General features: G+C 39.3%; 1 protein-coding gene across 16 annotated transcripts in view; it reads right to left on the minus strand.

The window, feature by feature from the left end:
* Positions 1–27,238, minus strand: part of LOC136853375 (myotubularin-related protein 3) — a 108,942-nt gene that overhangs the window by 6,888 nt on the left and 74,816 nt on the right. For 11 of the 16 annotated variants that reach the window (XM_067128803.1, XM_067128800.1, XM_067128801.1 and 8 more), the window contains one exon: positions 16,503–16,708. In XM_067128803.1, the coding sequence (XP_066984904.1) occupies positions 16,503–16,708 (206 nt within the window). Of the gene's footprint in view, positions 1–7,511; positions 7,724–16,502; positions 16,709–27,238 lie in introns of all 16 variants that reach the window. The other 5 variants (XM_067128804.1, XM_067128802.1, XM_067128810.1 and 2 more) reach the window with 2 other exon arrangements.

Consider the following 27,238-nt stretch of genomic DNA (forward strand, 5'->3'; position numbering starts at 1 on the left):
CTTATGGGAGAAATTAACTCAGAATTCGACTAAATCGAATCTCGAAGCTGCTTCTGGCACGAATTACCGTCGAGGACCGGGGTTCTACTGTACACACTTTTTATCTTGTGTACAGTAATACAATATGGTAACCACCAATACAAAAGCTGCTGCATACAAATACAATAATGGTGATAAAACATGGTAGGGTGTGGGTAAACACAGGTGGGCTATCTACCTACCGAACTGTGTTATTTTTGAGTGAGAGAAAGAGAGGGGGTTACATTTTTTCAAAGTGTATTTATGCAGTTTATTTTATTACAAATATAGAGGAAAAATGTGGTTAATTGCCTTTTGCATCAAGTTTTCAGTTTAAAGTGTGATGGTTGTTGTTTATAAGCATACTGAGTGTTGACAGTTATACAGTACTGACAAGGACTCCTTGAACACCCGCTAATTTCTTTTTTTACTTGCCCTTATCCTGATTTCACCCTTATCCAATGGGCCCGTCTGAAGCAGAGGGCCCTGTATTGGTAAACTACCTCCTGGGAGACAAACCGCTGGTGCTTCCTGGAGACTTTGTGGATGGGAATGTGTAGGTATGTATCCAGCACATCTAATGATACCATGTAGTTGTTCTTCCTGAATGATGCCCAGACCAACTAGGGTGTCTTCATGGAGAAGGGCATCTGGTGAAGGTAGAGGTTCTGTGTCGAAAGAGCCAGCACCAGTCGCATTCCTCTTGATGCCTTCTCCACCATGAGGTGCCTATAGAATCCTGAAGTCTCGTCATACACAATCTCCATTGCTCCCTGCAGTAGCATGGTCTCTGTCTCCTGCCACAGGGCCTTCCCTTAGGTGAGTTGTTCCCATAGGAGGAAAATCCCATCTATGTCTGGGAGGAAGAATGCTTCATTGGTATGAAGAGAAGCCTGTAGCCCTGTTAGAGGCCCAGGACCACCCAATCTTCTTCACCGTTCTGCTGCCACACCGGCACTTGATCCCCAGGCATCCCCTCAACCTGTGGCAGCACAGGTAGGGGCGAGGTAACATCGTCTCACCTCGAGCCTCCCTATTCCCAGTCTTGTTCCTTTGCCAACCATGGGGGCCATGGCCAACACAAAATGAAACTGGTTTGAGTTGTCCAAGCCCTTGTCCTGTGGTCCTGCTTGTCCTTGTTGCCAGAACCTTGGTTGTGAGGAGGGATTCCTAGCAGAGGAGGTGGTTCTGTTCTGGAGAGGAGGTCTGCCTGCTGATCCTCGGGAGACTGGAGCAGGTTTTGGGGATGTCGCCTCTTTGTGTCAAACACCTAGTGGGAAATCATAGGGTGAGTCAAGTAGGAGGCTGTTCCTGAGGCTCAGCCAACTCTCTTTTCAGGACCACATTCGCCCAAGCATGCCCTATTTTCCTTACAAAATACGAGAGGGCTTTCTCAGAAGGTTCCAGGTACCTTCTGATGGCAGGCCACTCCTCTGGCAGTACGACATCCTTTATGGCTTTGAGTCAAGCCCCTTGGCAACTGGCCAGCCAAGAGATGGCCCTTACTAACATCTTGAGCACCTCCTTCAACAGCTAATACAGGGACAGCACATACGAGCAGGTTTGTTTTTCCATAGAGTCTACTGCCCAGGCTTGAGAGTCCGCAACTGGGGGGAGACAGCTGGTGGTGATGATTCTGGTTTGTTACAAAAAGATCTATGAGAGGTTGGCTGAAATCTCTCCAAATTTCTTCACAAACCATTGGGTGTAAGGTCCATTCATGGGAGAGTACCTGTCCCAAACGACAGTATGCCAACCAGAAAATCCAGTCAACAGAGCACAGACTGGGTCATTGAGACAATATCCTCTCCTCTACTCTGGGATGCAAATCCATGGCGATGGCTAACAAGGTTCCAACTTCTTGGCCCCTTGTCTTCTTAGATAAGCTACAGACGTCGAGTTGTCCGAGAAGACAGGAATTAATTCTTGGTCACTGCTTCTTCCAAGTCTTAGAGTCCCTTCTGGATGCCAACAACTCCTTGCAGTTTTTGAAAACTCGCTTCGACTAGTGACCACACCTATGAAACTATTTGGTTCCCCATAACCACACCCCAGCCCTTGTCTGAGGTGTTTGAATACAGTGAGAGGTTAGGGCTCTGAGACTTCAGGGACTTCCCTGCAAGAGGCTCTACTTTGGAGATCCACCAATGGAGGTCAGGGATAAGTGCTGGGCTCCACGGCACTAACTCGTGCTGGTAGTCCCTCTCTGTGCCAGTTCCTCTTCAAGCGCAACTGAAGTGGTCTCACCCAAGGTTGAGCACCTAGGGCGAGCTGCTCCGGAAGACATATGACTTACAAGAGACAGCCAGCATTTGCTGAGTATGTTCTCTGAAGCGGCAAATTCTCTCATGATTAATAACCGTGTCTACTAGAACTTATTTCAGAAAAGCCTTGAAAAGAATAGAGCTGATCACCATGGCCAGGTAAGTCACTCTTAGTGTTGCTTCCAGCAACAACTTCGTCACGTTTATCAGTGAGCTCAGGGCTTTTGTACTAAGCCCAGCACTAACTCTCTTACCCTCTGGCAATCCTCCCTGGAAAGCACGCAATGATAATTCAGTTATCCACAGGAGTATCTTAACTCCTAGTAGGTCAAGGCATTTTGCGAAGGGGGATGGCACCCTGGTGAAGACTTGGGGTGCAAAACTCAGCCTGATGCAGAGGTCAAAACTGATGTCTTTCCCCTGAAGAAAAAGCATGGCAATTTCCTTGAATGTTGGTGAATAGGGAAATGAAAGGCTGCATCTTTCATGTCCACCATAAACATTTACGGCCCATTCTCCAAGATGGCTAAGACTGTAGCAGCCAACTCCATGAAATAAGGGGACAGCTGGACTTACGTGTTGACCCTGTATACATCTAGGATGGGCCTCCAACCTCCCATGGCCTTTGGAACCAGCAATAGCCAGCAGTAAAAGCCTGGCAATGTAGCTGGTACCTCCTCTATAACTGCTTTCTCTAACAAAGAAGAGACTTCCTGATTCAACTCTCATCTCTTCTGTACGACTGAAAGGTTATGAGATGGTTTGGTATTAGAGGAGTTGATCTTCCATCCCTTGGCAAAACAATACCTGGTTGCTGGCTGCTGAAAGGACACTATTTCTTCCTGTGTTCAGAAAGGAAGACTGAGAGAAGAGGAAGTAATCCCTGAAGAGCATTTATAGGAAGCAGAAGAGGAAGGGGACTCCCCTTTGGCGGCACGGGACTGGTGGGGAAAAGTTCTATTTCGGTGTTCTCCGTCTTCGCTCTTATGGACACGGACAGCTTGTCATCTATTATCTTCCCAAAGGGATGAGCTGAAACCAATGACTGCTAAGAAGGGAGACTGAAGGAGCCAGCAGAGAACCTCGTTGCTCTCTCCTGCAAACTTTGAGATTGTTTTTGACATGAGACAGTTCCCCTATCACATCAGGATATGTCTTGTCTAGGGAAGCAAAAGCCTTAACGCCTTATCAAAAGGATCCATGGCCAGAGGAAGGAGAAATTCACCAAACTCCTTTAAACACTGATCAACAATGTTTTTACACACACACACACACACACAATATATATATATTTAATTACTACAAATTCAACTTGAGTGATGCAATTGCATCTCTCTTGGCAGGAAAAATCATGGCCACAAAGGTGCCATCCACTGCTGGAACAGAAGAAAAGGGGAGAAACTCACCTGTATTCACAGTCTTCCTAGCAAGCACAAAGGGAGACAAAAGCGAGGACTCTTAGAGGGTATTTCTAAGGCAAAACCTTTGTGATCAAGTCAAATTTCCCACATAAAGAGTCTGAGAGTTTAAGAGGCATAGAGTCAGACCACAACCTGGGGGCTTTAAGAGACCAAAGTGCCTAAGATGATGCATATATCTAAGCACAAACGAACCAGTTTCTTAACAACTGAGGGGACAAATTCTAAGTGCTCCTCCTCCTTATCAAAATCCTGTAGAGGAGGTGAAGGAGAACACTAATGGGCCTAAAAGAGTCCCCCTCATCAGGAGCTAAAGTTCTCGTAACCCTCTCTTGCTGAAACTTGAAGTTCAAAGCTCTCCTTCAGCAAAGGACAGAGTAAAAAATCAGCAGACGGGGGAAGAGAGCACTCTTCCTCCGAAGCGACTTACCCTTAGTAAATCTTGGTTGTGTGTGTGTGTGTGTGTGTGTGTGTGTGTGTGTGTGTGTGTAGTAGTAGTAGTAGTAGTAGTAGTAGTAGTAGTAGTAGTAGTAGTAGTAGTAGTAGTAGTAGTAGTAGTAGTCATCTGTGATTATAGGTGACAGAAAACAATGGAAATAAAAACAAAAACTTTTAAAATTGTTTTAAAACTTTTAAAATTTCCATAAAAAAAAGCATCAGCTGAATAAAATGTTTGAAATGTTTATTCTTTCCATTAGCTGATTTCACTGTTTACCATTAAGTATCAAGGCAACATATGCATGCAAACCTCCCTCCTATACAGTGTAAACACATTTTTCAGTAAATTTGCCAGGGTAGTTCCTTCTTTTTGTATTTCCATCAGCTGATATTCTCTCTCTCTCTCTCTCTCTCTCTCTCTCTCTCTCTCTCTCTCTATGTATAATGCAAAACACATTTTTGTAAATTACCTACAATCAGGAGAAAATACTTTTAAAAGTTTTCTCTGTGTTATTTCCATCCGCATATCTTGCTCTTTAGCACTATGGATTGAGAATACCTATGTATACCGCTCTTTCTCGGTCATCCAATCAAAAAATTTTGTCGATTTGCTAGAAGTCAGAAGAAAATGTGTGACTACAGTACAGTACTCTTATTTCTTGCCCCTAACAAGGGCCTCTAAATGACGCCAAGCAGCAGACGCATGAAATAACCTTTGTGCTGCCAAGACATTTGAAATTCCTCCACAACTTTGAATTTTGCACGTATTTAAAGACGCTTTAATTACACGAACACTTAAGTTCATATCTCTAAAATTTGTAAAATGAAAATTTGTTTGCAGAATATATGCTGTATATATCATAAAAATGTAAAATGGGCACACAAATTGTATAATTTTCTTTGAACAGCTCCACTTACATGGGAGACAGAGTTAAACCCATGCCAATACTCCGTGGACATTCTCCCAATGGTACTGAATCACATAGTGAAATTACTCAAAGTTATGAGTCTAGGCAGTTTTCCCTTTCAACAAATCCAATGCCCCCTTGACCAAAAGGGTCACAAGCAAGTATGGTAATAAGGGTTCTCTTTTAACTGCAGCATAATGCCCTGTGTATCAGCAACCTTGATTAACAAAGATTCGAAGGTGAGTAAGCAGGCACATCACAGTCTTCCACAAGAACACAGAGGGGCTGGTTTTCAGGCTCAGATCTTGAAGACTGTAACAGTTTGGACAAGTGATAATGAACAGTTAGTCAGAAAACAATTCATACCAAGTAACAAGAGGGAAACATGTAGGGTGACCCACGAAATATGGAAAAAGTACATACACCTGATAGAAGTTCAAGTACACGGTGCACAGAATACATTGAATTAACTTGACAAAATTTAGGCCATCCATCCAACCACTTGGGCACTTTCAGCCAGCCAGCGCTTGCACGGAACAAATGAAAATGGAAGGAACTCATTTCACGTCTAGTTCCACAAAGGGAGGACAAGAAGTAAAAGCATTTATAACAGTGATGATATACATTGCAAATTATTTATCATCTCTCAGACATCTAAAGATTTCATATATTTTAAGGTACTTTCAATAAACTTTGACACTTGCCTAAAACACAAAACTCTCATATTCTGAGGGTCAGATGGAATAACTAAAAAATTTTTTTTTGCTTGAACCAATGGTTTTTACAACAATATGCCCTCATCAGAGAGAGAGAGAAAGAGAAATATTAACCCTTAATGGATGAGCATCTTCATGAGTATCTATGATAGGTTTTGGGGGATGGACGGGCTAACTGACATGGGTATTAATATTACGCGCCATACGATTTGGATGGATTTAGCGGAAAAGATGTTCATAGCACTTCAATGGTTGATAAATGACTTACAGCAACTGTAATAGCTCAGCAGAGGACAGAGGGGCTATTAGTGTGCCTTGAGACTCAATGGGGAAATGTACTGGCCCTCTCTATCCTGTGACGTCTTTTTATTTGCCCATAAATATATCCAGGGATTGCTGTTGGTTTTAGTTCTTATCTTCTACGATAGTATGTCAGCTATAATTGTAATTTTACGAAGTGCAAAGAAATATTCGAGAAAAAGTTACTGCATCTCCCCATCTCAGTAAATCTCATAAATACTTCACAAATATGCTCAGAATATGTTAATGACTTTAGTTCTTATCTGTTATGATACTGTGTTAGCTGTAATTATAATTTTACAAAATGAAATAAATTAATAGAAAACACGTACAACTTTGTAAAATTAGCATATTTTTATGAGTGTCTTGCAAAACAGGCCCCACACAGGGTTGTAAATAGTCACTTTCAACTTCATGTGGAAGGTAGGGACAAATCTTTAGAATTTTTTTTTCTTACACCATGTGCATTTGCATATCTTCAGCTTTCCATTGACTTTTTTTTTTTTTTTTTTTAAATTGGCTAACCTTAAAGTCTGCCTGGTCGGGGGGTGTGTTTAATAAATATTTAGCCTGTTCCTTAGGGGTTAATGGCAAATATGAGCTGAACTGGACCACAAATTAACACATACCAACTGAATGAAATGCCAAGATATAAATATACTGAAAAAGTCTTTTCGTTAACATTTCATAATCTCAGAAATTCAAGGTAACATGGTATTTGCTAGACCCTATTTGCTAAGAATTCTTGTGGTTTTTAATTCCATTAACTTGATAGAGATAAATCATGTACATGTTGAAAAAATACTAAACAAAAAAGTCCAGAAACCTCCATTTGAAATTTCTGATAAAAGATTGGCAAATGTACCAACTGACTATGAGAAGTGCCAAACTTTGGAAACTCAAATCTTGAAAAATTATGTATTTCTAGGCCAATCAATTTCCGTAGGTGCTGGGTATAGAACTTGACAAAAAGAGTCTAATTTTCTAAACTTTCACTTTTCAGGGACAACTCTAGTTCCAAAGAAATACAGAAACTGTTTTCATTAGTTGCTGCAAAACTATAAAAATGAAAAAGAATGAAGGCACTGCCTTTACAACAGGACTGATGCATTACAAAAATGTTAGTGAAAGCCTAGGATCACAAAACGAGGCACTAAGGCTGCCCAACATGCTTCAGGGTTTTCATGGACGCAAATAGTAAATAAAATTTCCGTGACTCAAAAAAAGTTCATCTGTCAACAAGATTTGCAGTGCAGACATGAAATGAGTTTCAAACTGCTACCACTTCAAGCTACTCAAGATGCAACCGGCAAATAGCAAAACACTAGTTTTGGCTTGACGTTTTCATACAAAAACTGCGCGCACACACATTAGTAATGTTATTTCAAAGGAAAATTCAAGCAGGTTATTCAAATCAAAATCACCCGGTAAAAATCTAGCTTAGTCTACCTCTTAAAACAGAAGGGCCGAATGCTTGAACAAGAACGGCTGCTGCAACCAAGTTACGAACGCCTTGTTACCACTACAACACACACCCTTTAATTCTATCCTTCAGTTTCTTGACTATTTCAGGAAACTGCTTCAAGAGCTTCCCATTCTCTGAGGCCCTCTCCCCAATTTCAGAAGTACACACATTCTCTGTGGTCCCCTCACTACTGCAGCTGCCAGAAGTAAGAATCAATAGCTAGCCTAAAGAAGAAGATAACTGTTATACAGCCCAGAGAAAATAATATCCCCGTTGTAATCTGGGTCTAAATGGACAATGTGAATCTTCTAATCCTTTCCAGACAGTCTGAAAATTAAACACTACAATACAATAGCAAAAGTGGTAAAAGATTGAAATTGTTCTCCCAAATCTTAAAATTACGTAAAACTTGACATATCGTTTGATAAAAGCACTTTTTTCCACACCTTGTTTGAGATCAAACTCAGACTTTCAGTGCCTACTTCTTGGTACTTAATTCCCTACCTGTGACGTCAGTTTAACTGAGAGGAAAAAGATCATACTGAAAAAATTTTTTTAAACTTCTGTAGTCTGGTGATAGCCAACAAGTGGAATGCCAACATAACTACCTCTGAGAAACCTTCAGTATGGCCATGTTATAATACTGTAGTATGCAAATCCATCATTTCATTAGTGTGTGCTTCACATTCTGTTGAGGTGCCATGATGTCACACTGCCAAAACCAAAGGTCATTCGCAACAGTAACAAAGTGTGAGCTGCTATTGATTCTGAAGACAAACTTAAGAGTCTGTCGTGGTCTGTGTACCACTGCCTCAAGTTTTTCTTAATACTTATAAGTTCATGTATGTATATGTTTGTTTGTTCATTTACCTTTCTTTATTCTGCCTGTATTCTACTTCTGTCCGCTCTGTTTCCATGCATGGGCATTCTAACGTGTGGAAATTCCACAAGAAGTTACTGGTCGTTTAAGCAAGTTCTAAATGAGACAAACATTACGAATGACGACAAACTGCAGAAAACTACACAATGAAAAAGTAATATATATGAACAGCACAAGCTGTTCTTGTAGAAGCACCCAGACAACAACAATCAAATATAATTTACCTTACCGAAAAATAAATGTAAATATGTAATCAATACAAAGACAACTAAATGATGGTCAACAAATTTACAGTAGCAGTAATAAAAACTAAACTAAAAGTCCTCAAGCCAAAATAAATACAATTTTCATACAATAAAACAGGTTTTTATTTAAACCCATTATCATAATAGCCTTGTTCTGTACGAGATGGGCCAAGCCACACTGACTTGCAACGCACAAGCCCAGCTTACAGTCCGCCAACTAACCTATACTTCTGTGCCAATCCCCATATTGATGAGTGAACTACGGAGGGTGAATGAAGTGTTTGTATAAATAAATATGATAACATCACTTATGGTAAAATCAGTTACAAAATACATTTGTCATAAAGAGCCACATTCAAGATAAATGATGCAGCAGGGATGCCTCATGCAGATAGTGGTCCATAATAATGAAACTCTGCCTAAGGCTTGTTAGTGTTTCTGAACGAGATAAGGCAATGTACTGGGGATCTGCTTGACACTGAGCACCACTATATCAGAGATGCTGTTGAAGACTCCCAGTGGTAATTCAAGACAGCTCTGAATGCTGAATTGGTTTTCTCTAGGACTAAGTCATCCAAGGAGAGACTACACAGTCTCTCAAAAACCACCAGAGCAGGGATTAATTCTCATAAAAAAATATAAACAAATAAATAAAATGGATAAATTTAGACACTGAAAGCAAGCTACCAAACAACCCAAGATAAAAACAAAATAAGCTTGTTGCTTACATCCGTCTACAGTCAGAAAATCCACGTGGGTACAATCCGCTTTCATAGTTCAGTTGGTTCTAATACTGTGACCAGTTCAACTACAACACATGAAGCCAGGAAGATCAGTAGCACCAACACCACCCTTGAATTGAAGCAAATATAAAATTTAGGCCAAAGGCCAAGCGCTGGGACCTATGAGGTCATTTAGTGCTGAAATGGAAACTGACAGTACAGTAAAAGGTTTGAAAGGTGTAACAGGAGGAAAACCTCGCAGGTGCAATATGAATTAATTGTTAAGAGGGGTGGAATGTAAGAGGGAAGAAAGAGAATATGAAAGGAGGTACAATAACAGGAACGAGAGGGGTTGCAGCTACGGGCCGAAGGCACTATGGAAAGAACCTTAAGTAACGCCTACAGTGTGCCGCTCTTACTGTCCTAGCCACCATTCTGAAAGTAAGTACGAGGGAGCTCTCCGAGCCTTCTAGGACTTCTTTGGCTTCAGTTGCAAAGGCCTTTTTCCAAATCCTATGGCGGTGCTCTACAATTTCACAGAGTAGCACCCCAGGGCCGGAAAAGATCTGTGTGTTGCAATTTCTGGATGACTACCGCTGTCCTTTTATATTCCCATCCCAGTCCCACACAGAATGAGTGGGACTGGGATGGCCCATACTGAACTACAACATACATAATAACACATCCCTATTACTGTTCCCTTCCACCTAGTCCTTGGGTTTCAAACAGGGAAGGACGGGTAAAATTCATGGTCACGCCCCTTGGGTTTACATATTGCACCAAGTATCTTTATGAAATTAGCATTAACAGTTGCCCAGGAACTCAGAAAAGAAGACAATCAACTGGTAGGTTACCTATATGACTGGCTGATCAAGAGAGCTACCAAAGAGTGCCTACAAAACCTGAGAGTGGTAGTCAACAGACTCCAGTTAAAGGGTTTCCTGATAAATTGAAACAAGTCCCATCTCATACCCAATGGACATTTGTGTGGTTGGGACTTTGTTGGGATGATATCCTTTGTGGTTGGTTTTCTTCAGAGCCAGAGTCAGACCAGAATAATGAAGGGCCTCTAAAGGTTCCTTACCCAACCCGGGTGTTTCCCACGAAGTTAGGTAGTTGAGATGATATTCTGTCCACAAAGCTGAAAAAGAACTCTGCCAAGCAAGTTGAACTGACTCCACCATCTGTGTGGGTAATAGTACACACTGATGCCTCCTTGACAAGTTTGGGAGGACAGTTTTAGGTAGCAGGAAGATCATCCGTTGTTTTATGGAGGTGTACATTCAAGCAAAAGTAGAGATGCACTTCTACAACTCTGGAACAAATGGAGGACATTATTCTAGATTTCAAAGGCTTTGAACAAACTGCTCCCATTCAATGGAACCGCTTGCTTAGTAGCCTCATATTGGCCGGAGTTATTGGATCGTACTGCTTCAAACAATGGGCAAGAAAGTCAATCCTAATGCTGTCTGCCATTCTACCCCAAACAGGAAGAGGAAAAGTTATCTACAAGTCCTCTTTTCTGAGCTGTGTGACCTTAATGTGTGGATTTTAAAATCTAGACTACCATGAATAATATTCACCTACGATTGCTGAGTAGCTGGTGCAAAACTACCAAGTCTATCTATCCAGCAATACCAGTCTGAGAGCTGGCTGAGTCTTGATTGAAACTCTTACACTTTCTGAACTACTTGTTTGAGGACAAGCGCCTTGTTGCTACTACAATTATATCATGCACAAGGCTATCTTATCAAAGCCCAAGCTTTATTGATGTGGTACTGATTAAAATGTATAAGTTTTTAATTCCCTTCTCTGATCCCTTGCATTGCATAGACCAGCTCCTGTAAGGTTTCCCATTACTGCGTCCTAATGCAACTATATCAACACTCCTTAAGGCAGTTTTTGTGACATCTTGGCATCCTGGTTTTCTTCGACAGGGACAATGTTTCACCTTGAACACACCTAGCCACTAGCCATTACTCTGTCTCATGACTTCTTATTTCTGGCCAAGAATGAAGACCCTTTTGAAGAGGAAATCCCCTATTATTCTATGGGGACTCGGGATTACAGATCAGACATTATGCCTGGTTTGAGTACTCCAGGTTTACCAAGACGTTACAGCCTAAGTCCCAGATGGTCCTTTTTCTTAAACTATCACAAACAGGCCACTTTATCCGCATGGGTTGAGAACTGTTATATAAACTTTAATTAGAAATTAGCACCTTACCCCCTGGCTCACATGACGCCCAAGGGGTGGGTGCATCCTTGGCTTTTGTTGAAGGCATTTCTTTTGAAGATGTCTCCAAGTTTACACGGTGGCCATCAGTGGCATTGCTTCTTGAACTTTGCTTCCATGACACCAAACAAATCTGACTACAGTGTGTCAAGCCCCAGCCCCATAGGTGCCTCAGTGGAAAGCAAAGGGCCTTCTTGATGCTATGGTAATTCCGAGATATTGCCAGGGAGGGGACACAATAATCCTATGTCCCAGGTAAGTTACTTCAGAACCACAAAGAGGAGCACATAGGTTCTTGTTTTTTCCTATCTTGCATTGCTGAACCCTAACGGTTATCCTGAATGAAAGGCAGGTAGGTAATAAATTTTGTAACTTGACCATGGACCATTTTACTTCTGGGTCATTGGGATCACTTAATCAGGAGCTAGACTGTCAACTTCTTTTGCATGCTCCTTTAAGGATGAACAGCGGCTATGCTATAAAGAAAAACAGGTTCTGACAAAGTTAAAACCTATTTCTGGTTGCTGCTACGAGTCCTCAAACACACCTGCTTTCCCTGACAAAATGGCATGGGAATTTGTTTTTTTCTTTCTCAGACCCAGCGAGTAATGGGGAACTTAGTCAGTTTGTGTGCTGTTGCCACATCTGTGTGAGAAGGGAGAAGGGTAATCACTGTAGGCAAGGGAAAGAGCCCTCTTGTCTGGCAAATCAAAGGCACTAATCTGGCCATGACCAAATATGAGAGATTTTTTTTTATATTACTTGGTCTGCCTTATGGAGACCTGGTGGGAACATTAGAGTAACTTCTTTCAGGACTCACAGTGGCTACCAAGAAATTGGTTTTTCCTGTCAAAACCTATTTTTTACAAAAAAATTACTTTAGAAGCATAAACTTGACTTACAACACTACCTGGTTAAAACTTTTAACTTACAAGAAAAGATAATCAAACATATCTTAGTTGTAAAACCAAACGCACAAAAGTATATATATATTTTTTGTTTCTTTGCTGAACACAACCACGAGTCTAATGAGTAATGAAATCTGTTAAGCTGAGGTGTCATTGTACTTTCAATCGCTGTAAATGGGGAGAGTTTGCCAAACAGGAGTATAAAGGGAAAAGACAATCCACCTTCACTGATGACTCCCAGAACTCCTGAAAAGGTGGGGAGGGGGAGAGGAAGAGAGGAAGTGGCAGCAGAACCACAAGGCAGCGAGAAACCATGAACCAAGAGAGAGCGGCAGAACTCAAAAAAACAAAGATTAAGCGCAACTGCAAGGCCACTGAAACAGCAGTGGACACCAAAGGATGCCTAAGCGCTGGAAATCCATACAGAACAAAGACAAGCCCCTGAGATGTAAAAAATATACTGGCACTAAACCATGCCAGAGGAAGAAGTGAAATACTTCAAACTATGTGAACATGAAACACCACAAAAAAAAAACCAACTGGATGAAACAGCAGGGTAACTGGACAAGAACACCGTGTAGATCCCAGGAAGTTATCCTGGAAATTCAGAATACATCTGACACAGATGGAAGTACACCTAAGAATGCGAAGTTTTAGTGGACTGTGAGCTGGGCATGTGTGATGGCACTTTCTTCTTTCAACTCTTCAAGAGGGCATGGCTGGACCCAATTAACACAAAATACGGCTAATCATGAGTATGGTTTACGTATCACAAACTAAAATCTTTCCCCAAAGACCCACTAAAGTCACTTGTAAAATGTCAAAATATCTTAGAATAAACTAGCTTCTACTGCTTGTCTTTTTCTAGAAAGTGAAAATGTTAGGCATCTATACTATCCCCCATAATTTGCGAGTAAAAACTTAATCCCTACTCGTTTGGCCCAGCAAACTCTAAAAGAGGGGACCAACAGGATGACCAAAGGGATTGATGGATGGCTGGGAGGCAAAAAGGATCAGTAAACACATAAATGAGAGGCATGTTGTTAATTTTTCGTATAATCAATTACTGTATTGAGTTTACTGTCGTATTATCAAAGCAGCATTTTCATACAATAAATGTTCGTTGATAAATTGAAACCTCACAAACTGGTCAATATACAAGAAAGGTTGGGGAACCATACACTAGAATAAATTCATATTACAGTCCGACCTCTTAAAACCGGCACCCTTGGGACCAGGCTATAGCTGGACCACAGAAAATCCTGGCGTTTAGAAACTACCCATAAAAAAATCCTCTATGTAAACAGTCCTGCCAGCTCATTTCACTTATATTGTTCTGTTATTAAAAGTAGGGCAAAGCTCATGAATAATCACTGTCATTTGTTAGGTTTAGTTCGTTAGCAAAATTCTGACCTGTTCCATGAGCAACTCTCCAGCAATGCTTATATACCTTAGCTACGTCGGAGTTTAAACCTCTTTGAAAATGCACGGTAAAATTCTCATCTCACGCCCTTCGCTGTTTTTTGCCACTTCAAACTTTCATTTTTTTGTTTTCAGCAAAAACCTAAAATCAGCTACTTTTGTTTCTTTACATCTACACGTGTGTGTGTGTGTGTGTGTGAGAGAGAGAGAGAGAGAGAGAGAGAGAGAGAGAGAGAGAGAGAGAGAGAGAGAGAGAGAGAGAGAGAGAGAGAGAGAGAGAGAGAGAGAGAGAGAATGTTGACCCAATTAGGTTGTTGCACTAACAGACATCCATTTGCACAAGTCAAATAATAGTTGTATTAAGAATGATAATTTTAATAATACTGTTGTTTTTGTTTTCAGCAAAAATCTAAAATCTGTTACTTTTGTTTCTTCAACCCTATACACCTGTGTGTGTGTGTTCGTGAGAGAGAGAGAGAGAGAGAGAGAGAGAGAGAGAGAGAGAGAGAGAGAGAGAGAGAGAGAGAGAGAGAGAGAGAGAGAGAGAGTACTGACCCGATTAGGTTGTTACACCAACAGACATCCATTTGCACAAGTCAAATAATACAGCTGTATTAAGAATAATGATAATTTTAGTAAAACGGCTTCTTTTTGCACTGTATGCAATTAAACTTTACGTATTATCATCTTATTATAATTATATTATAATTTATAAAATAACACACGTGCCATTTGCATTCCACTAACGTTTACATTCTTAAAATCATTAGCTGACTGCATTTTATTGACATCACAGCGACTAGTTGCTAAACGAAATGCATTTCGGAGAATTGCTTCGTACGTAAATTATCAAAGCAGTTTAAAAATGCAACATACTTTACAGTATTTCTAAATTAGGTAACGGTGTGATTTCACCAGTTTGTGGCCTGTGCATTTCAGGAGGTTCCCCGTTATCAGCAGAGGTTCTGTTCCGACGGTGTGACGGTAAGCGAAAACAGCCAATGACTGAAAACTGGCAATTTTCGGCGCCTCTGCTAGCTATGTATCGGCGCTGACAAATGGAATTCGATTTTCGTTGCTAGACAAGCACCATAAATCGAGATCACCGATAACCAAGTCCGACGATTACCAGGGACTGCCTGTATTCGTTTTTTCTGCCACAGCTATAACTATAAATTCAGTGGCATACTTTAAAACTTTCCTCTCCATCGAGTGAAGGATGAATAAAGATTGATTTTATTTCTATTTATGGAAGTCACCGCTGAAAATGAGCATATTTTTAACCACTGTTGAAAATTAGCATATCTTTAACAAGTTGACAACTGTAATGTAACCGTTAATAAACGTGTGTCAGTCACAGTAACTGACATCGGTTAATGGCTGTTTCTTATTTCAATTGTTTATATCAGTACTTGCTGTTGTTTATGCCAGTGTTTTGCATGCCGTAGTAAGTGGTTGTTAATTACAAGAAATAGTTATGAATTCTTAGGCAAGTCAGTGTGTTGGTAAACCTGATTTAATGTATGAAGATTTACATTTAACTTAATGAATTTAGTTAAAAGCTAACTCAAAATATAATATGCCTCATCAATGGTATCTGCTAAAACCGAGACAGGCATAGATAACCTAGCCTAATGTAATATGCTGTAAATACACCTCGCAATATACTGTACACGATGTACCTGATGAAATGTTTTTGGACGAAATTTTAATGACTGCAGGATACACGAGATTGAAAATACACGAATATACATGCAAATTACAGTATCCTGTATATTGCTGAGTTTCACAGAATGTTAATGTTGGAAATGAATTGTGCTTGTGTACTTACGGAGTAAGCTTCAACTCCGAAATCTGAAAAAATCCAAATACCGAAACGTTTGCCGCTGCTCTCGCAGCCACTCGAGAACTAATGAACATGGAATTCCGGATTTTGGAGGTCGGACTGTACTTGGATATTCTTCTTTAGCTGAACACTGCATCAATACTATAACTACTATTACAAATAATCATAAAATGGCATTGTTCGATTTACCAGTTTTCTTCTGTACTGACAGCAATAACAATCAATTCATCTTCAATTTCCTTTTCAATAAAATAGCATCAATGCAATTGAGGTAACAATGTGATAAGTAACTGACGAACACCAGGAGCGCCACAGATGTTAAGAAGATGTAAAATAAAGCCCAAAAGGGATAGAGGACATGAATGAACATTGCTTCGAAAGTTTGTCTGAAATAACTAGAGAGCAATTCAATTTAATACTACTCACCAATACAAAGACATTTACCTTACACAATGATTCAGGTTATTCATTTACTTTTGAGCTCCCTTACCCTCAAGTAATGAACTTGACTTTCACTATTACTGTCCCAATGAAATGAATTTGATTTTGGCCATTATTTAAGGCTCACTTTTTCACCAACACCCCACCCCCCTTCCAGTGAATGAAACTAAAAATCATCCAGAAACCTTACTTGACGGTACTCTTAGCATTTAGCTTTACAAAGACTAAACACTTAACTATATCTACTTCAAAAAATGAACAGAATCATCCTTCACCTGGGAACTGACCTGCAGTGGTGCTTTCGCCGACCAATCCAGAACTGAGTGCTGCAACCAGTGCAAGCATCAACTGCATGATCTGGTACCCAAAGAGTGGGTCGGGCTTCACCTTCTTCGACAGCTTCCCAAGAAGTATCTGAGACACCAGACTCTTGACCCACTGAGCCACCAGAGCCTGACCCAACGCTCTCAGGAAGAGACACCTGTAATGCAGATAAAAAATATAAAATAACCAAGTGAGTACATGATAAGGCCATTGTGGTCTCTAAGGGAAAAACTGAACAAAGAAACATTAGGTAATCAACAAAAAAGAGTAACTTAACAGGTAATAAATAGTTTTATTCTAACACATATGTAATCATATACTCCTAAACTGCAAATCTTAGCTGATACTGTCAATAAATCAATTTGTTTGAGTGGTACTCAAACATCTGTTTCATGGGTTGAGACATGAGACACAATCTGAAATATCAAAGCTTATAATGCATACAACAAAACAATAGATATTTGCATGTGCTGTAGAGATTAACCTACTATTTAAACCCAAACACTAGATGGATGATATTGTGCATGGTTCTTAGAAACTGTTATATGTTAATGATATGAACTGACATCATGGGGTTATAAAACCAAATATAATTTCGTTCATCGTCACAGGAAATAATCGTTAATAGAACTAGAGTGTGCTGTTAAATCTAAAAAGGCAATCCCTGGTTATAAGCAGGGGTTCCGTTCCGACAGTGACGATAAGCGAAAATCGTCAACAACCAAAAACAGGCGATTTTCGGCGCTTTTTGGTTATCGGCGCCTAATGCGATTTTCGGCGCTTTTTGGCTATCGGTGCCTCTGTTAGGTATGTATCGGTGCCAGTAAGTGATTATCAGCACTGATAAGCAGAAATCAGCGCACACTGGCACTGAAAACTGCCAATTTTCGTCACTAGACAAGTGACGGAAAACCAGATCGCCGTTAACCGGGGACTGCCCGTAGTTTACAAACGTATCTATGTTAAAACCCTTAATTCCAAAAGAATCTCATCCTTCACTGTGTAACAATGCATTGCAGACATGACCCTCAGTATTTTTTCTCACTTCAGGAGAAACCTGATTTCCAAAAAGGTAATAGATAAAATAACTTGCAACTACAAAAAACCACAAAACAAACTTACAACCCAAAATTAACAACCTAACCATCAGAGAGCTCTCTCTACCGCACTACACTCTATTCAGCACTTGCAAACATTTGTTGGCATTTTGCTCCCTCCCGCCATTTTGGTCCTACGACGTCACAACAAGACATACTTTTAAACAAAGAACGCTTTGCTATAAAAACATCTTACAAAATTATACGTGCTTTTTATACATCTCGTACCGCCCATGCCATTTCACTAATGCAGCAAATAAAAATAATGACTAACTTCTAAAACTAAGACATAATCACACTTACCTCCTCCTCCCTCCCCTCCAACCTCTTCTTTCCTAATCCCCTCTAATCTCCATTATTCGATTCTTTACCCCCTACGTAATTTTTAATGCTTTCCCCCTGAAACTCCCGCTTTAGTCAATACATCAGCTATTTGATACTTTCCTTTTATTCATCTCACCACCTTTATTTCTCCAGATTCTATTGTTTCTCTTATTGCTGCAATATCAATTTTGAATCTCTTACTACATACGCCAGTACTTGATTTTGTTGATCTTTAGGGTTTTACTATCAGCCTTAACCAATGGTTCTAATTTTATCCCTCCTATCTCTTCCCACAACTGTTTGAAATATATCAATCCTTCTATGGCCTCTCCCCCACCTCAAAGCTTCTGCTTTAATGGTGGACTTTACTACTCTTCTGGATTTTCTGCATTTCCACCATATGGGACTTCTCCTCTTACCATCTGTCAAAGATATCACATAACCTAATTGTGTGTGACCATCTTCAATATTCGCAAAAGAAGCGTCTGCATTGGCTTCCCAATAAATCTTTTCTTCTTTTAACTCGCTTATTATCTCTTCTCCCATTATGCTCTTAGTTTTTCTCACCATTTTAATCAGCTTTTTCATACCTTGAGTCGTTCCTTCTTTAAAAGCTTTACTTAATTCACTAACATCGTATGATATTTCTGGTATGGTATGTAGCAATAATCAATTCAACTGTCCTACACAGATCTGTATTCTGTTGACTCCTTTTGCACTAATACTCTGTTACCTGTAAATCTTCTAGCTTCTCGTTCTCTTATAGAATTTATATACTGCCACTGATTAAGACAAAATCTGTTTTCCTTATGCTCTACTATTACTCTTATACACTGAAAACTTTTACCTTCTTGCTCTCCTACTTGTAATTTCCCTTTCAATTTTCCAACTGTTTCCTTTAAAAATCCTTCACTTCCTCCACAGCAAAAATCATCTACGTGTGTACATAAATACCATTCAATTTATTGTCTTTCCTCCAAAAGAAGATATTAGGTTCTAATCTACTTCTCTCACCTTTAAGCTCCTCCACTTACCACCTTACAATCCCATGCCTTTGCTGCACCCTTGAGCCCATAAAGAGTTTTCTTCAATTTCCATAACCCACTCCAACCATCTTCACTAGGTGGTTTTAAATATACCTCTCGTCGTATTTCATCACCTTGTACAGTAGGTACGCAGTTTTTACATCTAACATATAACAATAATAATCTTTATTACTGTCAAACAATATTTTAAAATTTCGGCAATGCATGTAAGAGCATCTTTTTCCCATTCGGCCATTTCTTCTTCAAAGCCTCTAGCTACCAGTCTTGCTTTAAATATCCTTCCCCACCTTTTACCTTTTCAGTTACCACCCATCTTGTAGATATAGCTTTTTGTCCAATGTCATTTACCTCCTCATATACCTTGTTTTCTCTCCAACTTTGCAGTTTTTTGTCTTCAGCTTCAGTTGTACTTCTTATTTCAAATCCTAGCAAAAACTCTTTTTCATCTTCAATTTTTTCTACATGACTACAGTCTCTCAAGTTAACCCATCCCTTGTCACTTGATTGTGAGTCTTCTACAAGGTATGAATCAGCCCAAGATTTGCTTGATCTTTTCCCTGTAAGACTTAATATTGTCCACTGTTCTAGTTGTCCTGTATTTTTGTTTATAGCTCTAACTCCATTTCCCTTTATGAATTTGGGTATCTCTTCTATTAACTCATCTTCTATTACCTCACTTTCCCCTTCATCTTCCAGTGTTTCCTCTGCCAAATCTCTTTCTATAAGCTCTTTCTACTGTATACCTGCATTGCTTCTCCAGCCCATTATCATCTCATTTCCCTCCTGCCTATCTATATTCCCTTCCTTCGATGCACGGGATTCATCCTTCAGTGCGTGTTTTGTCTATTTTAGGTATCTTTTCTTTTTCTGGCGATAATCTTTGAATCCTGGTAGCACGTATTCTAGCTACTTCTCTTAGAGAATCCCCATGTTTAACCATTATTGTTTTACCTGATACTCCCACTACCTGAGTAGGTCCTCTCCATTCATTTTCATTTTCTCTTATTGAATACCTCGTCTCCCACTACTGCTTCTTCAAATTTATGTATTCTTACATTTTTGTTTAAAGGAATTCTTATTTTATTAAAATACTCATTTTTGATAAACACTTCTCTGGCCTTATGCAATGTATTCAGTGTATCCCTTACTATGATTTCTTCCATACCTTTCTCTCCGCTTGCAGGACTTGAACTTTCTTCTCCCATTAAATTTGGCAAAGAAGGGTTTTTTTCCAAATACTAATTGGTTAGGGGAGAACCCACCATTATTTATTACAGTTCCTAGCACTCACTACCCATCTCAATGCTTTGGACCAATCCACTTCCTCATCATCTTTCATCTTTCGTAAGCTTTCTCTGATTATGCCTACTGTCTTTTCATACATTCCATTGTTCCATGAAGATTCAGATGCTGTGGCCAGTACTTTAATATTCCATCTTTCTGCCAACCTCCTTTTTCATTTTGAAATTCTCCCCGTTGTCTGATATTTAGAAGGTACTGCAAATACAGTATAGCAAACGGCATGTCAAGTCTTCGTAACAGTTTCTGGTTTCTCGTCTTTTATCCAAAAAGCCCGACAATACCTCACTGCCACATCTACCATTACCAAGAACTTTCTCTCTTCTGTCTCTCCCACATCCATTGCTACAACTTCTCTAAAGGTTTTACTCCAAGAAAATCCCACTACTGGTTTAGCTGGAGTTCTTTTGTATCTTTTACATACCTCACAACCTGTGATTAAGTCTTGTTAGTCACTTTTTTATTTCCTCTTTTTCCTTCTCTCTCAAACCATCACTCCACTGTGCTGCTTCTGTTAGCTTCCATATTTTATCCCCACTTCCGTGACTAAATTGTAGATGTGACTTCATCATTGCACCTTTAATTTTCCTTACTCTTTCCCTTCCATCCCTCCAGTAACAATTCTTCTTCTAACTTCCTCCTCAGAATTGGTATTCCTAAGGGGCCCTCTTTGTCGTCTCTTAACGTTACCTTCATTTCCCCTAATACTTCTTTTTTAACATAATTCTTTTTTAAACTTAAAGTCATACCCATTTTACTCATGGTTTTCTTACCTATTTACCGCGGTACATCACCCTGCAAAACTTGTGTCTTCAAATAAAACTTGTTTTACAATATCACTGATATTTCCATTACTCCTTTCGGTTTGTATGACGACTCACCGAAATGAAATACTTTATTAGAATCTTTCTTAGTATTATTCATTCTCCCCAACTCTTCCTGACTCAAACCCATGACAATGAATGTGTGCTAGTCACAATTCCCCACACACTGCTGACTTACATCATGTGTCTAAAATTGCATCAACCTCTTCCCAAGATTGTTCCTCTATTTTACTAAGTTCCCCTAAACAAACTTTTTCTTCTTGTCCAGTTTCTGATTTCTTCTTTTGAAAATTCTGAGGACAATCTCTGGCCCAATGCCATTCCGATTTGCATATTGCACACAGTGTTACTTTCCCTTCTCTATTTATAGGATTTCTTCCACCTCTTACCTCGATTCACTTTTCCCCGATATCTTTGGTTTTCCCCTCCCTTTCCCAAAATTCTCACAACCTTCTGATCCCAACCATTCCCCTCCTCTTCATTCCCCAATCCCTCAAATATTCTTTTTATCATCTGCGACACTTTTATATTGCAACTTTCCTTGACCACAAACTGCTAATACCATTTGTTCTTTTATTTTCTGTGAGATTCGCTTGTTCTAGTACTGTACAGGTGTGTTCGAGTTACGATAATTCGCTTTTACAATGGGGTTAGCAATTAATATCGATACGGCAATATTTTGAAAATACGTATTTTTAAATTTCGCGCGTGACTGGTGCAGGCAACAGCATACACTCAGGCAGCGTATGGGGTACGATACGTTGGCCCGAGAGGCTGGAATAGGTACGTTAACTCAATGAGCCAACCTCACCTGCTCTCGCTGTGTAGGAAGTTAAAATAGGTCGGCGTTCACTTACGATTTTTGTGCGTTTGTAAGTAAACTCTAAAACTCAAAATTGTATCAGTATGTCAGCCAAACACCCAAGTGTGTCTCCTGCTGGTAGTGTGAAAAAGAAGACAGTCTATCACTCTGGAGCAGAAAATGAAAGTTATCAACCAGTGCGCCGCTGGAAAGCCCATCATGGTAATCGCACGTGACGAGCATCTATCGCAGTCGACAGTATCCACCATCCTTAAAGACGAGAAATGGATAATGGACGCTATAAGGGCATCTACTTCAGTTCATTCAACAGTTATATCAAAGAGGAGGATGGGGCCTTTGGAAGAAATGGAGCAGTTACTAGTCACGTGGATGGAGGACCAGATACAGAAGCGTCTGCCACTCATCCCCTTAACCATTCAAACTCAGGCTCGCAAGCTTTTCGATGAACTAAAGAAAAAATATGATGATAAACACAACAAAAGTTTTGTAGCAAGTGCTGGATGGTTTCATCGTTTAAAAATCCTCAAATTTTCATAAGTGTGAAAATTAGCAGTGAAGCAGCAAGCCCTGACACTGAAGGAGCTGCTAAATTTAAGGAAGCTTTACATAAGATCGTCACTGATGAAGGGCACTTGCTGGAGCAAACCTTTAATGTCGACGAAACAGGACTGTATGGGAAGTGTATGCCTCAACAGTCCTACATTCATAAAAAAGCAAAAACGATGACTGGATTCAAGGCATACAAAGATCGACTGACTCTTCTGCTTGGGGGAAATGTGGCTGGGTATAAACTTAAGCCAGCCATGATTTATCACTCCAAAAAATCCAAGGGCATTAAAGAGACTCGACACGCATACGCTTCCTGTGCATTACCATCATAATAAGAAAGCATGGATGACTGCAATGCTATTCGAAGACTGGTTTGTGCATTGCTTTATTCCAGAAGTGAAAGATTATTGTAGGAAAAACAAAATCCTCTTCAAAATTCTGCTGATTCTAGACAATGCCACCCTCAGAACACCGGAGATATTGACGAGAACATTAGTTGTGTTTCTGATCACCAAACACTACTTCTCTCATACAACCCATGGATCAGGGTGCTGTGGCTACGTTCAAGGCCTATTACCTTCGGAGCACGTTTGCTCAGGCTGTTCAGGCTACAGATAATGAGAAAGATCTCAGAACTTTCTGGAAGGAATTCAATGTTCTGAACTCCGGTACGAACATTGGAAAGTCGTGGAAGGAGGTATAGAAAGAATGTATGAATGGGGTTTGGTAAAATCTGCTACAAGCGTATGTGAACTCATTTAAAGATTTCAATAAGGATGATGTTGTGAAAACTAATAAAAAGATCTTGACACTTGGGAGAAGTTTAGATTTAGAAATTGATGAGGAAGATATCCAAGAGCTTTTAGATGTGCAAGATGTAGAGCTAAAGGAAGACTTAATTGCGCTTGCAGGAGAGAGAAAAAGAGCATAAGAGGAAGAAATTGAAGAGTTAGAGCGAAAGTTTACAACAAAAAAGCACTGACAGAGGTTATTGCCTCATTTGAACATGGACTGAAATTTTTAAGTAAAATGGATGGGAATATGGAACGGTTTGCTAAAGCTGAGAGAGCACATCAAGACGCTGTTCCATGTTAGTGTGTCATTTATGAAGAACTAAAAAATGCACTATGCAACCGACAATGGAATACTTCTTTAAGAGAACGACTCCAGTGGCATCGCCTTCCGCCACCCCTACCCCCACCCCTTCCCCAACATTTGAGCCTCGATCCCCTACACCTCTGAACTATTTTCTTGAAACACCAAGACAGAAAAAGAAATACTATCTGAAGAGGAGTGAGTTGATGATCCTGTGGCTTTATCATCCTCCTCCTCTTCTGATTCTTAGTTGTACGTAGCCATGAACAGCCTGAAGCCGTTCACGTATGCTGACAATGAACCGAATCTTGGCGAGTACCCCTTACAGTAGTCTGATTCTTGTTATTCAATTTCTTTTTGTACTGAATTATCATAAGTCAACCTGCATAATTAGCCAATAATAATAACTACTATACTGTATATGTATAGAGTATACTGTAGGCTAGGCTACTGTTTACATATACAATATATCCAACTGTATGCTAGGCTAATTCTTGTCTCTACACTGAATTACCATAAGTCAATCTGCATTGAACAGAATTAGCTGACATTAATCATTACTACAGTGTATATACATATAGAATATACTGTGTAGTGTACGCTTGGCTACCATATATGTATAGATGGTACTGATTACCCTAGTGTTGGCTAGGCTATATGTTCGAGATACAATTTTTTCAACAAACGATGAGTTTTTTGGAACCTAACCCCATCATAAGTAGGGCAATACCTGTACATGAAAACCCTTTGCTTTTCCCCTTGAAGCATTCTTTTCCCTGTCACTCTACTACACTCTGACTTTGCCTTTTCATGCCTAATTATTAAGTCTCTCATCTTTTCACTAGATTCTCTTTCAATTTTAAAATAGTCTTTCATTTTACTGTAATTTTCCATTAACATATCTTTTAGATACAGTTCATCTAGTTTGGATAGGATTATCTTTGGAACCCTCTTTACCCTTAAGTTCATCTCTGTCTATTCCTTCTGTTACTTCTAAAGCTTTCCCTTTTATGCTCATTCTTATCTCTATCCCCTGATATTTCGCTTCTCCAAACATCACAAGCCAATCTTCAACTTGTCCTCTCCATCCTTTATAATTGCCATGTACCAATCTCGGACAGTCTCTTCTCCATTTCATCTCTCAAAGTTTACCAACAGATCCGTCCTTTTTAACCAACCACGCTCTGCTACCACTTGAAAGTTTTTCTAGCCTAATCCGTCCAAAAATGGTACAATTATGGCCATCCACCCACCTGTTCACATTGTTCTTTTATAATACAATCCAGCTTACGACTACAAAAAACCACAAAACAGACTTACAACCCAAAATTAATAACCTAACCATCAGAGAGCTCTCTCTACCGCACTACACTCTATTCAACACTCCCGCCTGCAATTGTTTAAATTTTGTTCCCTACCGCCATTCTGGTCCTATGACGTCACAACAAGAACAGATACTTTTAAACAAAGAATGCTTTGCTATAAAAACATCTTATGAAATTAAACACGTGCTTTTTATACATTCCATAATGCCCATGCCATTTCACTAATGCGGAAAATAAAAATTAAAAATGACTACCTTCTAAAACTAACATATAATCATGTTACTTCTCACACTCAGGTCTCAGATCTGGCCAGAATTATCACAATATGTGCAAGAAGCACTAGGCTGCAGAGGTCTGGGATTAAAATCAGTATTTTTTATCACAAAGGCTTATGGAAAAATGGCACTCTACCCATGCACTGAGCTGAGGCCTGATAAATTTTCTGTGTTACTCATGGCTCACTCAAGCTGTACGTATGCTCTCCAATGAACCTCAGTCAAATACCTTGGTGCAAAATAACAGGACCTCATATGAAGTCCAAGAGACTCCCCATCAAAGTTATTATCAGATCTATGTCGATGTTTGCTACTACTGAGCGTTAAGTCACCCAAGGAAGCAGCAGAATGTGGCCTTAAGGTCTGTGGAATCAGCTCGTGCACACACTGAGTCTTTCTTCTGTCAACTTTTTGAGTGGGTATGATAGCTAGTCATTTCCACATGGAGTAAGGTTATTCCTGTTTAATGGGTTTTCAAGAAAAGAACATCTATACGACCACATGGACGAAAGAGCACTCATGAACTTCGTGTCACTGAGTTCTGCACAACTGGTCTGTGCAGCACGAGTATTAACATGACATTACGGTATATATATAGTATGCATGTTCAGTGGTGTACCAAAAGCTCCTAAAACATTAATAAAGCAGCAAGCTCAAGCAAATCACTCAAGATAAGACGTTTCACTTCTCTTAACATGCACGTGCACAGTGATAAATTCAGAGAAAAGGAAAAGCATAAATAGTCTGACTTTCTTTGTAACTTACTTGCTAGACTTCAAAGAAGTCTGAGCAATAATCCCTGCAGTGCGTCACATGCCAGCCAAAACCAAATATTCAAAATTAACAAAACATTAAGGTATCAGTCAACCTGATTTTTTTCAGAATTAACAAGTGGTAATTTAACCATATACATGGTTAAAGAAACTCTTCAAGAATTACAAGAGTACTAAACAGATGATCACGTAAGAATTTTGACGAGTTTCAAAATTTCAACCCTTAGGGATTCTTTAATCAAAAGCTCTAAAGTAGGTTATTTAATCATCTAAGCTTTTATACACTGCAAAAATTATTTTGAAAACTATGGGAGTTGCAGCTACTTTTTGTATCTGACTTTCTTACAAGATTAAATGTGACCATCATTATAATCTTTTAAGATTATAATTAAAAAAAATTCTCTCTCTTAAGGCCACAGCCTTTTATAGACAAAGGCCACAATACAAACCTCAAAAAACAACAAAAATTAACGTGCGGTAAACTAACAATCAAACTTAACCAAGTGTAATATATATTCACAAATGACAGTACATTAATCCTGAGTTTTTACATATTTTTTCTTAAAATTTATACCTATTGGGTGCTAGCCTTTGTTAAATACCCTGACTGAAGTCATTGGAAAATAAAAAGAAAAGAATTACATTAATTCTTTAGATAAAAGTTCTTGAACGTAGAAGATGTTGAACAAAAGCAAATAGCAGCTAAGAAAGCACAGTGCAGTACAGTATAACCCTTCAATGAAAATAGTTGAGTGCTACCTCAGTTGTCTAGAATATTAAAAATTCTAAAAAAATAGCAGTTTTATTTCTAAAACATACGTTCCTTTTATACCAATGTCATGAGAAGTTTTCACAATTCTCTGCATAAAAGGTAGTTGCTTACCAAAATCTTACAAGGCAGGCAGTTTTATAAAAACAATTATTACAGTAAACTGCAAAGCATATTAAAAAGAAGTCTAAAACTTATCAGTTCCTAAAATGTATTAACAATTTTGAAAAATTTATTAGAAGCGACAATCAAGGTTATACAACAGGTTTCAGAGCTTCATTCAAAAGATGGATGCTAAAGTGGCAATGATTAAAAGCCTATAAAATCTTAGTTACTGGCATCAGCAAGGGTATAAAGAAAGAAAAAAGCTAAATACTTCAACAAAATTTAGGGAAATATTTCAAAAGTAGATCCAGTAGCAACTGCAAAATCATCATTATAAAAATAAAGATTTTATTTAGTATAACAATCTCTACTGTTATAAAAGT

This window comes from Macrobrachium rosenbergii, chromosome 27 (genome assembly GCF_040412425.1).
Source record: "Macrobrachium rosenbergii isolate ZJJX-2024 chromosome 27, ASM4041242v1, whole genome shotgun sequence".
NCBI classification, from domain to species: Eukaryota; Metazoa; Arthropoda; class Malacostraca; order Decapoda; family Palaemonidae; genus Macrobrachium; species Macrobrachium rosenbergii.